This window comes from Trichoplusia ni, unplaced genomic scaffold (genome assembly GCF_003590095.1).
Source record: "Trichoplusia ni isolate ovarian cell line Hi5 unplaced genomic scaffold, tn1 tig00001918, whole genome shotgun sequence".
Lineage (NCBI taxonomy): Eukaryota > Metazoa > Arthropoda > Insecta > Lepidoptera > Noctuidae > Trichoplusia > Trichoplusia ni.
The window spans coordinates 14,377-32,717 of record NW_020800165.1 but is presented as its reverse complement, the minus strand read 5'-3'; the positions used below and the strand labels follow the sequence as shown (position 1 = coordinate 32,717).

General features: G+C 38.7%; 3 protein-coding genes across 4 annotated transcripts; all 3 read left to right on the top strand.

Annotated features, from left to right (window-relative positions):
• The first annotated feature begins 144 nt into the window (after nucleotides 1-144).
• LOC113507392 (translocon-associated protein subunit alpha-like) lies at nucleotides 145-4,307 on the top strand. Its single transcript, XM_026890251.1, has 5 exons — nucleotides 145-284; nucleotides 1,075-1,266; nucleotides 3,125-3,402; nucleotides 3,579-3,819; nucleotides 3,902-4,307. Exons 1-5 carry the CDS (start codon nucleotides 224-226, stop codon nucleotides 3,970-3,972), a joined length of 843 nt encoding a protein of 280 aa, XP_026746052.1. The 5' UTR covers nucleotides 145-223; the 3' UTR covers nucleotides 3,973-4,307.
• A 2,907-nt stretch (nucleotides 4,308-7,214) lies between these two features.
• LOC113507393 lies at nucleotides 7,215-12,319 on the top strand. Of its 2 annotated transcripts, none has more exons than XM_026890253.1 (2): nucleotides 7,215-7,291; nucleotides 9,092-12,319. In XM_026890253.1, the coding sequence occupies exon 2, from the start codon at nucleotides 9,111-9,113 to the stop codon at nucleotides 12,096-12,098; it is 2,988 nt and encodes a 995-aa protein (XP_026746054.1). In that variant the 5' UTR covers nucleotides 7,215-7,291; nucleotides 9,092-9,110; the 3' UTR covers nucleotides 12,099-12,319. The 2 variants fall into 2 exon arrangements, with proteins under 2 accessions (XP_026746054.1, XP_026746053.1); XM_026890252.1 differs by lacking the exon at nucleotides 7,215-7,291 and adding an exon at nucleotides 7,522-7,631.
• Nucleotides 12,320-12,745: 426 nt separating this feature from the next.
• LOC113507390 lies at nucleotides 12,746-17,518 on the top strand. The gene is made up of 2 exons (XM_026890249.1): nucleotides 12,746-14,150; nucleotides 17,331-17,518. The coding sequence occupies exons 1-2, from the start codon at nucleotides 12,970-12,972 to the stop codon at nucleotides 17,377-17,379; spliced, it is 1,230 nt and encodes a 409-aa protein (XP_026746050.1). The 5' UTR covers nucleotides 12,746-12,969; the 3' UTR covers nucleotides 17,380-17,518.
• The last annotated feature ends 823 nt before the right edge of the window (nucleotides 17,519-18,341 follow it).

Below are 18,341 nucleotides of genomic sequence, written 5' to 3'. Positions count from 1 at the left end.
GACTATTTTACTATCCGGTAATTTCCGATAACCGGTTCATTGAGAGTCACACCATTAGTGACATAAGATTCCACGTCAATCGAGTTGGAAAGAAAATTGGCATTTTGCCTCAAGTTTCTTGCTCCGTTGGGCTGTTGTTACAAAAGTGAATTGGCCTACTATCTAGTTGTGTAGTCGCCGTCGTTTTAAAGACTTAAAATAGTAAATTACATATTAAATCAAAATGAAGTTAATATATTTGACGCTCCTGGTCCTCCCTGCGGCCCTGCTGTGTTTCCAAAGCGGTAAGTTTAGATAATAACGAAATATATGATATTTTTTCGTTTCATTTACGTGGCACCGAATATGTTACGTTTTTTGAGTGAAAGTTATTGAAGTATAGGTTTATTTTTTACTCTAGTCTTCGCTTCTCATTATCTAATTAGAATATCGTTGTAATTTATCATTGAATATGTTTGTACATTTACATCTGTAATATTAGATAATCTGGTACAGAGAAGCTCCATAAATTGATTAAAAATACCCACTTTACTTAAAAACACAATATCTTGAATCAAATCTTACTGCTTCTATGTAAAGTCTATCATATGTCGTCCAGAAGCAATCAATTCTTCTGAAGTCTTTATCTTAGGAAAGGCAGTAGTGGCAGTAGGGCCTATGAAAAACAAACATGTAATGCAATGATAGAATCACATTTTGTGCCTTGTAGAAAGTCCTTATGTTACAATAAGGTCACATAACATATGTTGCTACATCTATATCGCCATCTGTTCAGTAACAAGTATTATCATGTACTAATAATGATAACTGAAACTAAGTTTAAATTAAAGTACATAATCACTTCTAACTTTCCCTCATTTCATATCAGACTTCTTATGGCAATATTACTTTTCAAATTAAAGTTATCATTTATTTTATACCTTAAGTGCAACCTCTTGCTACACTCAAACTTTGAAAAACGAATAATTCTAACAAGATATGTTACTAAAAATACCAATATACGTTAATAAAAATGCCAATTCATTTTCCAAAAGTTGAATTGAGTTATTAAAACCTACATGTTCAATGTTACAGCCAACACAATCCTCGCGAAAGCCGAGGAAGATGAGCTGGACGACGTAGTGGACATTGAAGGGGAGGACAGCCAGGTTGTGGGAGATGATACGCTCGGTGAGGATGATGACTCTGTAGTGAAGTCGTCACAAGATGTTGACACAACGATCCTGTTCATCAAACCAGTTACAAGCTTAGGAGATGCTACTTTCGGTAAGTTTTTTTATTAGTGAACTATTAATTTTGTTGTTTATAGCTGATAATGTAGTTAGGATAGTTGTAGAGCAATGGAGCATGTACGCTGACTGTTGAAAATGCATCCATCACCACAACATAAGCGATGTTCAGCTTGGTGTTGTGTGTACCAGTTTACATGCCATCGGTAACTTAGTATAACCAGCTTCATGCTTCTAGTTAGATAAACTCAAGGTAGCAGAAAGGCATGATATTAAAAAATATTCCGGACTTGATCAGACTTAGTTATAATTAAAAATTTAGATTATTAGTAAATTAATATATTGTTTACACTAATCATAATAGACTAATGTGGCTATTAACAATGGAACTAATGAGAAAGCAAGAAAAAGACATTAAAATAACTTTGATTTATAAAAGAATTGCTTGTTGGGCTCTGGCACCACCTCTCCTGAGCACCTGGCACCTCCTCCTTCTCCTTGTATCATATTCATTAAAAAAAATATTAGATACGCATGTTTCTTTTATTTCGTAAATAAAAAAAATAAGGGGTTATCGTGATTTAACATCTCGTGTGACGTCACTTACCAGTACGCTTTTTACTAGTAAGTGGTGTTTTTAGCCCCCCCCCCTCCCCCCTTCCATACTTTAGTGCATTTTATCTTCTTTACTTTTTATATGGTAATGAAATGAAAAATATGTATTATATTCAATATTTTTTGGAAATCTGTCTGATGGACTAATCAGTAAATATATTATAAGATTACATTGCATACCCCATTGTGGAAGTTAGAATGCATACTATGTTGTGCGAGTGTCTTGCTTACAACAATATTACATGAAGGAGATTATATTAATGTAGTATATACCAAGTCATGTATAGCATCATAATCAGGAGAACAATATATCCATTATTTTCCAGTGTCTTTACACTAACTTGCATTCTCATAATTTTAAATTATTTCAAACCCTGTAAGATACATGTATATCATTTTTTCAACAACACTTCAAATAACAAACTATTGAGCAAAATTGATAATTTTTTTATGGGACCAAATGACAGCTATTTCATATTGAATGAAAAAAGAATCGGCACATAGTTCATCCATTCCGAAATTCTGTAGTAAAAATCATAAAAACAAAATGCTGACAAATTGAGAGGCTCCCTCTTTTTGAAGTCGGTTCAAGACCATACGGTCTTGTCAATTTTCTAGTCCTCTTGTCCATATAGAATAACATGATTTATTTGCTTTATCATAAAATTTATGGCAATATAGTATATTGCCTATAGCTTTTGTGTTGACACATGTATTGAACACACCAAACAGTAAAACTGAGATAACCATCCTGTTTTCAATGATTAGGCTAATATAACAGGCTGGTAGCGTTATATTAATAGTTAAAATATATTTTGTTTCAATGAAAAGTTCTTATGAACATTACATGTTAAATTGTGTTAAAGAAGAGTCCTTTAATTATTATATTTTTAAGTTGTGCTTATCATATGCTCCCAGTTGACTTGATTTTTGGACTTAACATTTTAGATAGGTCAATCTATACATAGATACATACCAGTTTCTGTTATCATTGATTCTATTAGTAGATTTAATTGGCAGTGGTTCAAATTATAATTGTTAGTGATGGTGCCAAAATATAAAACAGGTATAAAATATTAAGAAATTAGGAGAGTTAAAAAAATATCAAAATAACATTATTTTGCATGTATAGTTATTCAGGAATTTACTCTTATTTATCGCCCGACTAGTTTTGGACCCAACGCGAGCCATTGTCATAAGCTATGTGGAGGCGGGGTCGGTATTTAACACCAAGTAAAAAACCTGAAACTCTATCTTTAAATATGAATGTATTTTTACAGATATTCAAGCGGGTTTCCCAGTAGAGTTCCTCGTTGGATTCATCAACAAGGGTGCTGAAGACTACCTGGTTGAATCAATGGAGGCCTCCTTCAGATACCCCATGGACTACACATATTACATTCAGAACTTCACCGCTCTGCCCTATAACAAGGAAGTGAAGCCAAAGCAAGAAGCCACCTTCGCTTACTCCTTCATCCCCAACGAAGCTTTCGCTGGACGCCCATTCGGATTGAACATTCAGCTCAACTACAGAGATGCCAGCGGAAACTTCTACCAGGTTTGTTAAGCTTTTCCAGTTTTGTGGTTACAAAGAAGAATTTCTTTAATGTAATGGTAGGGTAAATAAATCTTAAATAGATGTTAAGCATGAGGAAAAACAAACGAAAAAAAAAACTAGTACTAATAAAATAGTCGTGTGAACAAGCAGTAACGTGTCGTACGGTCCGTGCGCAGGAGGCCGTGTACAACCAGACGCTGAACATCGTGGAGGTGTCGGAGGGCCTGGACGGCGAGACGTTCTTCCTGTACGTGTTCCTGGGCGCGGGCGGCGTGCTGGCGCTGGTGCTGGGCCAGCAGGCGCTGTCGTCGCTGGCGCGCCGCAAGGCCCCGCGCGCCGCCGCCCGCCCGCTCGAGACCGGCACCGCCAGCGACGTGGACTACGACTGGCTGCCCAAGGAGGTCGTCAACCAGCTCAGTACGTAGCGCCTACCACCTTCGGTTTACTCGATATATGACTTTGCCTCATCCGTATATTAACTAGTTACATTTGATTACAGAAAAATCGCCCAAGACACCCAAACAGTCACCTCGGGCCAGGAAGGCGAAGAGATCAGCCGGAGACGATTAATTCAGCTGTCGATAGTTTATAGAGTGCACCGAGCACTATCGTGGAGTGCGGAGTATCTACCGCGGTACTAAAATAACAATAGGCCTCAGACCGCCAGACATAGGCATTACAACCAGTTACCGTTGCCTTTATAAGTAAAAATCATCAATGTTCATAGACTATTTAGTAAGTTAAGCGTCTAAGCCTATTATTATTTAGTCGATTTTTTATACAGACTGTGGTTTGTAGTTGCTAAGTTCAGTGTGTTGTGAGCGTAAATTATGGAACAAACAGTGTGGAAGCTTTTTAACAACGTGAGCGATGAGAATATTATTTAATAAAATGTTAAATTTTTACTATTCTTTCATTTCGGATGTTGTTTCTATCACCTATTTTCAAGCTTCCAGTTGTTAAAAACCGAAAAGAAAATCGACATGGATCTGTATTATTAATATGATATGTTTTGTTATCACTGTCGGCTTCATGCATTGATGTGACTTAGGAACCGGCAAAAATTCGTTGCTTCAGATCAGACCTTAAAACCAGCCGCATAAAGTTTACGGTCGGAGTCTTTGTTAACACACAGGATCAATAATTCGTTTCCAGCTACGGTCAAAGCTAGTGCCAATAAAAGCACTGTGAGTGGCGAGTGCACGATAGACAAAGACGGAGTTTTTACTGTGATAAGGAGGAGGAACAAAAATATAGCTCTGCCGAGGTTGCGAATAGGAAATCGTGATAAAACGCTCGTCCGAGAAGAAATGTGAACAGAGCTATTATATTTTGACTAGCTGTTGCCCGCGACTTCGTTCCCGTGGGTAGAAGAAGATATAAGTTATGATTTATACCCGTCCTGTTTTTTTTTCACATTTTCCATTGTATCTTCGCTCCTATTAGTTGTAGCGTGATGGTTTATAGCCTAAAGCCTTCCTCGATTAATTGTCTATTCAACACAAAAATATTTTTTCAATTTGGACCAGTAGTTCCTGAGATTAGCGCGTTCAAGCAAACAAACTCTTCAGCTTTATATATTAGTATAGATATAGATAAGTAAAAAAGAAAGAAGAAAATACACTCTATTGCTTGATTGCTTTAAAGAATATGCAATACGGCCCCCGCTCAGCTTAATGCTGTGCAGTGACCTTGAGCTCGACAAGTCTCAGCGCGATAGCCGATAGCCGCGATTCTAACGCTATGACGTCAAATCGGTCATAAATCAAATATTATAAAGTGTGATGAATAGCTTCATTTGAAATGCTCTACCACTATTACCTCCGATTTATATACCTGCCGATCTGACAGCCGACAAGTGGGAATGCGCTCTTATAGGCAGACAGACGCGAGACTTCACTTATTTAGTATTATATTAAAACAAAGTTATTGAAATAAGAAAAAAAAAACAGACGTTGAACTAGGTGTCATTACCGTCGCAGTGCCACCACTGCGAGGCCGCGGTTGACACAGCCGAGCACACCTTGGAGGTGTGTCCATCGTGGGACGCACCCCGCCGGACCCTGATGTCAGCGGTCGGAGACGACCTCTCACTCCCCAGCGTGATTGCTGCCATGCTGGGGAGTGCGGAGGCATGGGAAGCGGTAGCCTCCTTCTGTGAGGTCGTCATGTCACAGAAGGAGGCAGCGGAGCGCATGCGGGCGACCCTCTCGCGGCGCCGTTCCGCAGACGAAGAAGGGGCGGAAGACGGCGAGCACAGCGCCCGTCCTCATCCGCCCCAGGGGGTGATCAGCTCGCGACTGGCGCGGGGGCGCCACCGCCTGCATCACAACTATCACCCCCCATGCTCCGGCCATTATAAAGCTCCCTCCCCTCTGGGGGGGAGCGTGAGGGGCTTGCCGCAAGGCAGGCAGTCGCCGGTGGGGGACTGGACGACATAGACTCCCAGGCCCCCTCCACTCAGGCGAGGTCGGAGTGCCGCTGGGTCTTTTTAGTGGGTATACCGGGAACGCTGTTCACCGGGGAGTCCCACATACCCCTCTCTCGCCCCCCGGCGGGAAGGGGATGCGTAAACAGCATTTTTACCCAGCGACAAAAAAAAATAAAAAAAGTTGTCATTACCGTAAGTTCGTCATAGAAGCAAACAAGGCCAAGTCAATCGCTTTCCTATTTTTAATCCCGTGGCTTTAGTTCAAGAATAAGGATATTCGTTAGTTACCTCCGTCCACGGACATCTCAATTTTTTAACATAGCTAAGACGCGTCTTTTGTAAAACGAAATGACATGTATCCAAAGCGTTGCGGTAAAAGCGTATATTTTATTTCATTGTCTATGGATTGTTAGTTATGCTTGTAGCAAAAAATTCGGGCTTTGGCATGCTTTCCGCGTACCTAATGGTCGGCGAGATAGTTCCGACCCCTTGCCTGGCACTTTTAGTACCGTTTATCTGCCGTAGCCACCGGGACCCAAACTCCAAAATCAACCATTGTTCTTACCTAAGTTGGGTCGTTTCAGCTTTTATAAAATAACGTAGGTCTGGGGTCAAAGGGCTCTTACTCTATAACTTATAAGGTAGCCAATCCGCTCCGGGTTATATTGATAAAGATTAAACAGTTTTATAAATCGTCATTCACAAACGAAGTATTTGTACCTCTACTGGAGAGAACCGCGCTATTTCATTAGAATAAAGTACCTAAGCATACCATGCAACTCGATTACATTAAGAGTGTGCATATATTACTATTGCGAAAATAAATAAGTATCGATTGGGGTAATATTTAAATAACAAAGATATCGCTAAAAGCTCTCAGAACTCTTTTTTTATCTATTATTAAGAAATTCCAATGCAGCTTTGCTCTGATGGCCTGTATAATATAGGGTTGCACTTCTCACTTTTTATCTAGTTGAGGTATGTTAATTTTTTTGTTAAAATTTAATTCTTATATAACTAGAAATTAATTTCCGATAAGAATTAATTTAGATGGTTATTAAGCCAAATACCAATACAATATCTGTTATTAACGAAGAGACCAGTACACAGTATACAGAGTATACAGTATACCTATATTGTATAAAACTTTTAATTGTTTAAAAGGTTCATTCAATAGGAACCTTAGTTGTACCTACTTTTTGTACTTGTTGTTCTTTACATATATTTTTTATTATAAAATATCTAATATGTATTATTTATATACCGATTTGGTTCGTACTAGCACAGATAAAAACCTTAGGTTATTATATATTTTATCTGTACTCATCGAGTTATTTATAGATAGACAGATTAGACAGAACCAAACAATTTTTTATGGAGCTAAGTACATAAACCGGCAGAACTAACAAGTTTTTATTTAACGTTTTGATGGTTTTAATTCATATTTTTTACTAAAAAGTATGTATAGTACATGGGTTGAGTATACCAATTTCATGGCTTTATGTTTTAGTAACTACTTTTTTGCTTCTTTCCCTGTTATTTACCTTGATCTAACTAAAGTACAATATAAAGCTTTTAGCTTATCAAGCAAGATGCATTCATGAAAAATGAGTTTATTAAGTTTGTTCTTCTTCCTTAATAATTAATTTGTTATAAACTTAGTCAATTGCAATAAAAATCGCAAAGAAGCGGGAATTTTGTAAGAATTGGCGGAATATAACCTAAATATCTACAAGCATTAGTCATAAAGAAAGGCGCGAAAACTTGATTACATTCCAGGTTGAAATATGAATATGAGGTACACTAATTTATCGAGTTATATTAAATTAATACCGGAATATTAGCAAACTTTTGTTAAGTTATCATGATATAATGCTGAAATATATAGTTTGCTAGTTTGAACGCGCTAATCTCAGAAACTACTGGTTCGAATTGGAAACAAATACAATTTAATGTTGGGTAGTCCGCTTATCGAGAGAGGTTCCCTCCCACATACCATTTCTGTATCGTAAAAAGCAAAACAATAATGAAGTTGTAAAAACGGGCACTTTTATAAGGTAATATTAGGTGGTCTAAAAGCTGCGTTAAAATCAAGTATGATGGTCTGACGGTTGTAGGTATACCTATTTCATATTTTTAAGTTTGTTGCCCTTAAGAAAGTATACATATCTATCTTTTAAGCTTCACTTACCTACTGATTATGACTATCAGACTCTGAACCTTTTTATGGTAATGGTTTTAAAATTTAGTTTTAAAACAACGCTTATTTTAGAACGTGCTTCTAAAACATGGTGCGAGTCCTTATCAAAATAAATACGGCTATCGTTACAAGTGTCTAATGAACAACAATATGTTAGAATATATCACTGCACAGTGTGCACTGTTATTTCTATTCGATAAGTTGTTTATGATATTACTTATGTGACGTCATCGTTTCAATGCCGGGCGTGTTTCTGGAGCGAATACACTGAAATTGTTGTAGCCGCCATTTTGGGTTCGATTTAAATAGTTTCTTTACGGTAACGAATATTTCTTGCTACTTTAAGTCTAGTGATAGTGATATATCATTTGTTAATAGGTAAGTGAATAATAATATTGGAATTTGTGATAATTGAAATATACTCGAGTGCTGACTTAAATGTAATAGCACTGAAACAGAATATTCAAGCGAATTCTTAGCTTCGTTTTATAAATTTTATCTGGTTGTCAGGGCGGGAATTTCCGATTTTTTTTTAATAAAGCACATTATAATTAGTAGAAAGTTTTAGGTTAAACCCTATTTTTAGGTACTTAAAATACACGAACATTATATATATATTTTTATTAGTATTTAAAACCCTTAACCTTAAAAATATACTGAACTAATTAGTAATAGTATATAATAATATATAGATTATAAAAATAAATAAATATTATGAGTCCGCGTAACTAAAGCGCGAACCGGGCGCTACAGAAAAGTGCCACCTAGTGAGGGAAGATAGTAAACTTGATTTGGAGAGGCAGTTTAAGTACATACAGTCGTTTTTTGTTTCGCTGTAGTTCAGAAAATTGGATTTGTACCATAGAAAGGAGGACCCGTGGTTTTCTGATCATCTCAATTGTTTATTAAGGGGTAAATAGGCATCAGTCTAGAATCCAAATAATTATGTAATGCCAACATTTTTATTCTCATCTATATTAGTGAGAATAGTGTAAAATACTTCGTATTAAATGCCTTCATTAAATTTAAAATTATAATACACGCATTTTTCTTTACAGTGAGCATCGGGCCGCAAATATGAATACCAGTACTAATGTTGCAGGAAATGCAAATACCATCGTGAACTGCATGAGAGATTTGAGCGAAGCTATTGAAAAAGGTATCTTCGAAGATGTAGTAAAGAATGTAGATTTACTTCACAGCCATGTATCGTTGGATACAGACATGCACCAAATTGGGGAGATTCATACGACACAGCTTGATTTGATTATTTCCGCGTGTAAACACAATCGCGCAGTTATACTGTGTTATCTGTTGAATGAAACTGATATCTTGGAGTACCTGCCTGAGAGAGGCCTGTCTGAGGAGCAGCTGAATCAGAAGAGGACGATCGCGATGACGCACGCGATGTGCTCGAATGACTTCAACCTGCCGGAAATGCTTTACGACTACTGGTGCGGAGACACGTACTGGTCCGGCCACAAGGACGCGGACTACGTCCTCAGTAATATGGAAACACTTGGCATTCTACTCAAAAACGCCTACGGTCTCTGTAAAGGCCGATTGATACGAGAACAAAAAATGCTAACAGATGTACACAGCCTGATAACGTTTAATGAGTTCCAATGCAAACTTTACACCACTGTACACAAATTAAAGCCCAAACCGAATCGTGCACTTGGTATCAAAGAAAAGGGTAAGTCAGTCGGGACTCTGCTGTATAAAGTTTTACGAACTTATGATTGTTATTCCAATATAGATAAAGTAAGAATAAAAAGTAGAATAACGGAAAAAGAAATGGAAATCCAAGCCACAATTGAAGACAAGGAGAGTATATTCGGAAAAATGTTGCAATACACCATGTATGAATTGTACTTCCGTAAAATGGATTTATGTGTGTCCTTAATAATTTTGGAGAATTTAACCGTACTGAGATACCATCTTAGGAAACGTTTCGTAGTGACGAATAAACCTAGTACGAAGAACAATCAATACATACGCTTGGCAAAGTTATACGAAGATATTGAAAGTGTACTGTATCATTTCCTGTACCGAACCAGTGAAGACTGGCGACTCTATTTATCGCCGAATAGACAGCTTGCAGTGAAAGAAAACCGTCTTGGTATTCATGATGGACAATTATGTACCCTAAACCTTCGGTATGATGAGGAGAAAGTTTATAATTCTCCAGTTCTGTATCTGGAACGAAAATATTTCAAAAAACATCTAAAGTATTTAAAACGAATACTGATTAAGCATGTGATGTGCAAAGCTCCACAAAACTTGATCACAAATCAAGTAACTGCACAAAGAAAGAAAAAATCTTCAGTAAAGGAAAAGGAATTGCTGGATGATAACTATTTGAAGCCAATGTGTTACTTACGTGACAATTATTCGTTACAAAAAATTGTATATTATATTAAAGTCGTACAGAATAGTAAAGTCGTGAATGTATTGATGATAGAACGAACCCTCCAAGTTATTGGGGAAATGATGAAAAGCTCGGAGGCAGGCGTCAGTCAGGCATCTGAACATGTGTCGAATGCGACTAAAGCACTGCTGCAAATAGAATTGTCTAAAGAAACGTTAAAACGTTTTAATAATATAAGATTATATTTGTCAAAGGTGGGCCAAGGTCAACTCAGTAGGAGAATCTCAGTCACCAACGGGCATGATCAGACGTTTATAAACGTACGAAATGACTTACTAAAAGTATTTGAAGGTATAAAACCAATTCTTGATATTTACAAACATATACTCGACAAGGCCTTTCTTGACAAAGGTTTAGATTTTCTTAATGAAAGAAATTATCAGTTACCATGTGCTGCTAAAGATCGGATAAATGATATTATCGATCGTTATAATGACCACGGTAGTGACTTCGAAGATGAATATAACCAAGAAGTGTGGCGCCACACTGGCCTCTCCAGAGACCTTCTATCTGAAATACCTTTGGTCTCTAACAACATAAACCGCTTGGTAAAGCGAAGAGAGTTATCTACAGAACTGATTACAAATCGTGCTATACTTATTTTACCAAAACACATTCAAAACATTAAACTCATTTTACGAAAGGTAGAAGTAAATTACGACCACATCCAGAAAGTCAAAATAGATTTAAAACAATTTAAAGTCAAAAAACTACCTGATTGGCCAACAAAATCAGAAGTAGTTGATGTCCGTGGTAAATTAGTAAAATATATGGAGTCCATTAAACAAGTTGATCAACCTTTATTGGATAGGATGGATCAGATACAAGACTTAACCATTGATTGGAAGTGTGTTAAAAATGCGCTCATGTTTTTTCTATACGAGACAGATAAGTTTTCAGCTCAAAGAGTGGAATTTGATGATAAAGTTAAATATAGTGATCCTGACCAATCGGCAGTAAATATCATGGACAAAATATTAGATGAGATGGAACGGATCTGCGGGACATCGCAGCAACCAGCTGTGCAAAATCATAAGTTTGACGGAATAGAAGATTTGGATGCAAACTTATACATCGAAATAGACATCTCCACGGAGACGACTAGAACGATACGAGACAAATGGATAAGATGTTTGATAACAAGAATAGATCAGTTGACGAAGTTATTGGACTACCCGAATAGGACGTTGAGTCAGTGTCAGCTGAGGTTCAAGCGGGACCACGAGTTTCACGTTATGGTCGAAATGCTCCTCGCTGACATTGCCAATGTTTTGTGCAAGTGTAACGTTTGGTTGATGCGGAAGACGAGCAAGATGCTAACAGGGATCGACCTCGGGAATGTCCTGGATCACGGGAACCCGTTCCTGGACGTGATCAGCGACATCTTCGACTCTCGCGACTACTCCACTGAACTGTTGAAAAAAGCTTTCATGTTTGCTAAAGACGGAGATGCTATAAAAGCTCTCTATAAATTGTTTTTGGACGATATTAGTTTTGAAACAATTAGAAATGATGATAGGCGAGCGTTAACCGATGAACAGAAGAAGAATTTAGATGTTTTGAAGAATTCAGGCAACTTTGACGAGTTGAGTAAACTTTTTCCACGGGCAGTAGCGAATACAGGGCACCCTTGATGACCGACGTAGCGAAAAATAAGCAAATTTTAATAATAATATAATAATTCAAAATATTTTAATTTAAAACAATTTTGCATAATTGACATGAAATGTATGTAATACATAGTTTAAGCGAAATTATCAATTTTTGGACTGATTTTAGACCTGAATTTATACGCAAGATAAGCGCAAAATAGGCGCAACGAATATTTTAAATAGTGATGGAATATTTTTATCCTTATTTAATAGGTGTCTATTAATATAAATGTTTTAAACTACTGATTTAGATTTTTATACAGCGATTATATTTTTTTTGTGATATTAAACGTTAATTTTATTTTTAATATTAAATGTTACATATTTTACGTTTTGACTGCACGGATAGCCGAGTGGTTGAGGTCACCACAGCAAACCCACTGTGCGCGACGTGTCGCGGGTTCGATCCTCGCGTAGGACAAGCATTTGTGTGATCCACGAATGCTTGTTCTGAATCTAGGTATCTTTGTGCTTGTGAATTGTATGTTTGTAAAATCCCCCGAAACACAAGGATTAAATTCCTTACTGCGGGAGTCGTGTTTTCTTAAAAAAGAGAAGATATTATACAAATATACCTAATGGTTTTTTTTAATGCCTATCAACTCTATCAAGAAGACCTTATATCTTAATAAGAAATGGCTTAAAATTCAACACTATTGATGAAGTTGCTAACCACAGTATTTCAAACATAATCGAATGTTGCGCCGTAGAGCTGACCGAACATAACATTATAATAATATGCGTTTATAGAATTCCAAGTAGCACAGAAGTAAGAAATAGGTTTGATATTTTTATTAGTAATTTAAATAATATACTCCAACTATATTCATTTAACTGTAACAAAAAAATCATAATGTGTGGAGATTATAACATAGATCTTCTAAAAAATACAAAGAAATCTGAACAATTTAAGCAACTACTAACGGGATTTAATCTAAAAACTCAATTTAAAGTTCCTACGCGCCTAAGTAGCGGTACCTGTATCGATAATATCATACACAATGTAAGGGGATGTCATGGTGAAATAGTAGAATTTGCAGTATCAGACCACACAGCACAGTTGCTGAAATGCCCTGTCAAAAGAACGTGCTTGTCTAGTTACTGGTTTTGCATAAGACGTGATTATTCCAAAGAAAATGTAATTAAATTCGTCAATTGCCTCAAAAATATGTGTTTCTCAGAAGTTTATGAAGAAAATGACCCCATAGTCGCTTTTAATAAATTTTATGATGATTTTAAGCTATTCTACGATTTATGCTTCCCGGATATAAAACTAAAAATATCGACTAAAAAACGACCTAAGTGGATGAGCCGTGGAATACAGGTATGCAGCAAAAGAAAAAGGGAATTGTTGTGGAAATATAGGTTAATACCAACAAAGCACAATAAAGATAATTTTAAAATGTTTTCCACTAGATTTAAGAAAATCGTCCAGCTTACACAGAAATCACAAAACAATAATTTCATACATTTGGCAAAAAATAAGTCCAAAGCGACATGGCAAGTTATAAACAAAAGTAAAGACAGGGTACCAACTGAAAATATAATGCGAATAAATACAGGTAACAAAATACTGACAGATCCGTTTGAGATAGCCGAAGCTTTCAATAATTTTTATGCTGACCAGGTTAAACCTACTGACACTAGCTATAGATCAACGTTGCCTAATGAATGCTCTTCCATGTTCATCTGTCCAACTACTCCTCAAGACATACATAATATCATTATGAATTTAAAAAATACGTCTAGTACTGGTTACGATAACATCTGTACAAAAATATTGAAACGCGTTTCTGTTTACATTGCACCAGTACTAAGTCATCTAATAAACTCATGTATATTAAACGGTACGTTTCCAGACCAATTAAAAATAACGGTTATTAAGCCCTTATTTAAGAAAGATGACGTAGAAAATATGACTTGCTACAGACCTATAGCCCTAGTTCCGGTATTATCTAAAGTTTTTGAAAAGGTGGTCTATAATGCCATAAACCAATACTTTGAAAAAACAATTTATTTACTGATAAACAAAAAGTGCAGTCCCGGCTAAGAATAGGACTGTCCCTTATCTTCCCGTGGGTGTCGTAAAAGGCGACTAAGGGATACATTGGCCAAATATGTAGATAATGTGCCAACGGAATCAAGGTCAGAGAAGGAAAACTCGAAAGAAACCCTGTGCCAACCCGTCTAGCCAGCGTGGCACCAGTAGGCTAAATACCTCCATGAAGAACGCACCAGGAACCAGGCCCCTAGTCCCCGGCAGCCCCACTAGTCCTGGCCACGGTAGCAGCCAGATAAACGGTGGGGCAGGGGGTGCTAAGAATCTCCGGCAGACGCCAGGCTACCACCCCAACCGACCACTGGCCCTGGTAACACATAACGTGCGCACTTTGAGGACAGACGAGAAACTGGTTGAACTGGAAGAAGTATTGAGCAAGTTGTGTTGGGACGTAATAGGTTTGTCGGAAATCCGTAGAGAGGGTGAGGATACGATAACCTTACAGTCCGGTCACTTGTTCTACTTCCGGGAAGGAGACAGAAAGTCCCAAGGTGGTGTCGGGTTCATCGTCCACAAGTCTCTCAAGAACAACATTGTGTCCATCGGAAGTGTGTCGAACAGGGTAGCGTACCTTATACTCAGAATATCCAAGCGGTATTCGCTGAAGGTCATACAGGTCTACGCCCCTACAAGTACACATTCTGATGATGAGGTGGAAGCTGTGTATGAGGACGTAAGTAGAGCCATACACAACACCAAAACACAATATACTGTTGTTATGGGAGATTTCAATGCAAGGCTGGGCTGTAGAAGTGATGGTGAATTGAAAGTGGGGCAATTTGGTTATGGGCAGAGGAACTCCAGGGGACAGAGGCTGGCCGACTTTCTGGAGAAAGAAGGACTCTATATGATGAATTCTTTTTTCCAGAAGCCGCCTCACAGGAAATGGACCTGGATGAGTCCCGACGGTTTGACCAAAAATGAGATAGACTTCATCATGAGCAACAAAAAACAGATATTCAATGATGTCTCTGTGATCAATATGGTTAAAACCGGAAGCGATCACCGCATTGTGAGAGGCACATTGAATATCAATGTTCAACTCGAAAGATCGCGTCTGATGAAGTCTACGCTCCGACCGTCTATTGCACATATCGAAAACCCCGAGAACTTTCAACTCGAATTAGTAAATCGCTTCGAATGGCTAGACAGCTGCGCATCGGTGGACGATTTGAATAGCAGGCTGGTAGACACTGTCCGTACGATTGGGGCTAAGTATTTCAAGCCCAACCGTAAAAATAAACCTCAAAAACTATCCGACCACACCCGGAATCTCATGGCTAGTCGACGTTCTATGACGCTCCAAACTTCTGAGGACGCAGAGTCATATAGGCAGCTCAATAGACAGATCTCAAAGTCCTTGCGACGCGATATTCGCTCCTTTAATACGCAGCATATTAAGGAGACGATTGAGCGGAACCAAGGCTCCAAAGTCTTTTCAAGAGACATGTCTATTGGGCAAAGCCAGCTGACGAAGCTGAAGACAGAGGATGGACGCGTAACGTCTGATAAGTCAGAGATACTACGGGAGATAGAGAGGTTCTATGGACAGTTGTATACCTCGGTCTCAGTTGAGCCACCTGGCTCGGAGGGAGACCCAAGAGCCAAGCTAACCCGACACTACACCGAAGACATCCCGGACATCAGCCTGTACGAGATTAGGATAGCTCTCAAGCAGCTTAAAAACAACAAGGCGCCGGGCAAAGATGGAATCACCACAGAGCTTCTGAAAGCGGGCGGATTGCCGGTACTGAAAGTCCTTCAGAAGCTTTTTAGTTCCACCTTGCTCGAGGGCAGAACGCCGGAGGCGTGGAACGGGGGTGTTGTGGTACTTTTCTTCAAGAAAGGTGACAAGACCTTGTTGAAGAACTACAGGCCCATAACACTGCTGAGTCACGTCTATAAGTTGTTTTCGAGAGTTATCACGAATCGTCTTGAACGCAGGCTCGATGACTTCCAGCCTACCGAACAAGCCGGTTTCCGAAAAGGCTATAGTACCATAGACCACATACATACGCTGCGGCAGGTTATACAGAAGACCGAAGAGTATAATCGGCCACTTTGCTTGGCGTTTGTGGACTATGAGAAAGCCTTCGATTCCGTCGAAATTTGGGCAGTCCTTAGGTCTCTCCAGCGGTGCCGTATTGACTATCGGTACGTCGAAGTGTTGAAGTGTTTGTATAGTAACGCCACCATGTCAGTCCGAGTACAGGAGCATTGCACGAAGGAAATCCCTTTAAAAAGTGGAGTACGACAGGGAGATGTCATATCTCCGAAACTGTTCACAGCTGCTCTAGAGGATTCCTTCAAGCTTCTGGAATGGAAAGGACGAGGCATTAATATAAATGGCGAATACATCACTCACCTTCGGTTTGCCGACGACATCGTGGTCATGGCAGAATCGCTGGAAGAACTAGGGCAAATGCTCGGAGACCTCAACAGAGTATCACAACAAGTGGGTCTCAAAATGAACATGGAAAAAACTAAAATTATGTTCAACGTCCATGTTAGACCCACCACAGTCACTGTTGAGAACTGTGCTCTTGAAGTTGTACACGAATACATTTATCTAGGACAGGCAGTCCAGTTAGGTAAGTACAACTTCGAGAGAGAGGTCAGTAGACGGATCCAACTCGGCTGGGCAGCGTTCGGTAAATTGCACAACGTTTTCTCGTCCAAAATACCTCAGTGCCTTAAAACAAAGGTGTACAACCAGTGTGTGTTACCAGTGATGACTTACGGCTCTGAGACGTGGTGCTTCACGAAGGGACTTTTCCACAGGCTCAAAGTCGCTCAGCGAGCTATGGAGAGGGCTATGCTCGGCATTTCTCTGCGGGATCGAATCAGAAATGAGGAGATCCGTAGACGAACGAAAGTCGCCGATATAGCCCGTAGGATTAGCAAGCTGAAGTGGCAATGGGCGGGCCACATAGCGCGAAGATCGGACGGCCGATGGGGCAGAAAAGTTCTGGAGTGGAGACCACGTACCACCAAGCGCAGTGTGGGACGGCCACCTGCCAGATGGACCGACGACCTGGTTAAAACCGCTGGGTTCCGTTGGATGCAGGTGGCAACGAACCGGTCGCGCTGGAGAAATTATGGAGAGGCCTACGTCCAGCAGTGGACTGCTATGGGCTGACATGATGAAACAAAAAGGTTTTAGGAAAGACAAATCTATTAACATGGCTATTTACGAATTTTTGAATATAATTACATCAAGAGTTGACAAAAGATTGCCAGTATATGCTATATACATGGACATGTCCAAGGCATTTGACTATGTGGACCACAATATTCTACTCCAAAAATTGTACTTGTATGGCATTAGAGGTAACATCTATAACTTGCTTCAGTTGCGCGCGAGCGGTTGAGTCGAACGCACACGCTTCTGATTCATCGCAACTTAATCGCGTGATTTTTACTTCTACCCACATAATAGTTATGTTACTAAATTATCGTATATTATTATTATATGGCTGATATAAACACTAACGTGGATATTTGCGCGTCAAGTGGTAATGATGATATAGTGCAGGAACCAGAACTTCAAAGAGAGCAACAACTTAACCTAAATTTGATCGAAGAAATGGAGATGAATGGAGGGAGTGAGCAACGACTTGCAAAGAGAGGGCGACAGGAAGACGAAGAAATAGTGGAAGAAGACGGATTTGTGACAGTAGTTAGAAGACATAAACGAACAAACAGAAAAGATTCTACAAGAGATAATTTAATGGAGGAGAGTAGTGGAAACTCTGAAGAAAAATACACTTGTATATGTGTAACTGGAAAAGAAATTTTACCAAAACAATTCGGTATGGCAAAGCTTTTAAGATCACTAAAAATCGAAAACATTGTAAAGATGGTATATAAAAGCGCATTCAGAGTCCTGATTTATTTTGAAAATAAAGAAAGTGCTTTGGAATTATTAAATTGTGAAACTTTTATCAGCTCAGGATACAGAGTTCAGAGGACTGACGAAGCTAGCTTATGCTATGGTATTTTAAGACAGATAGATCTAGGAACAGAAGAAACAGAAATTCTTGAAAATCTGTCATGTGAGCATGATATAATATCAATAAGAAGGCTAAAGAGAATGTCTGAGAGCGGAGAATGGATAGATTCAGAGACAATACGAATTTGTTTTAAGGGCGCTACTTTGCCGCCGT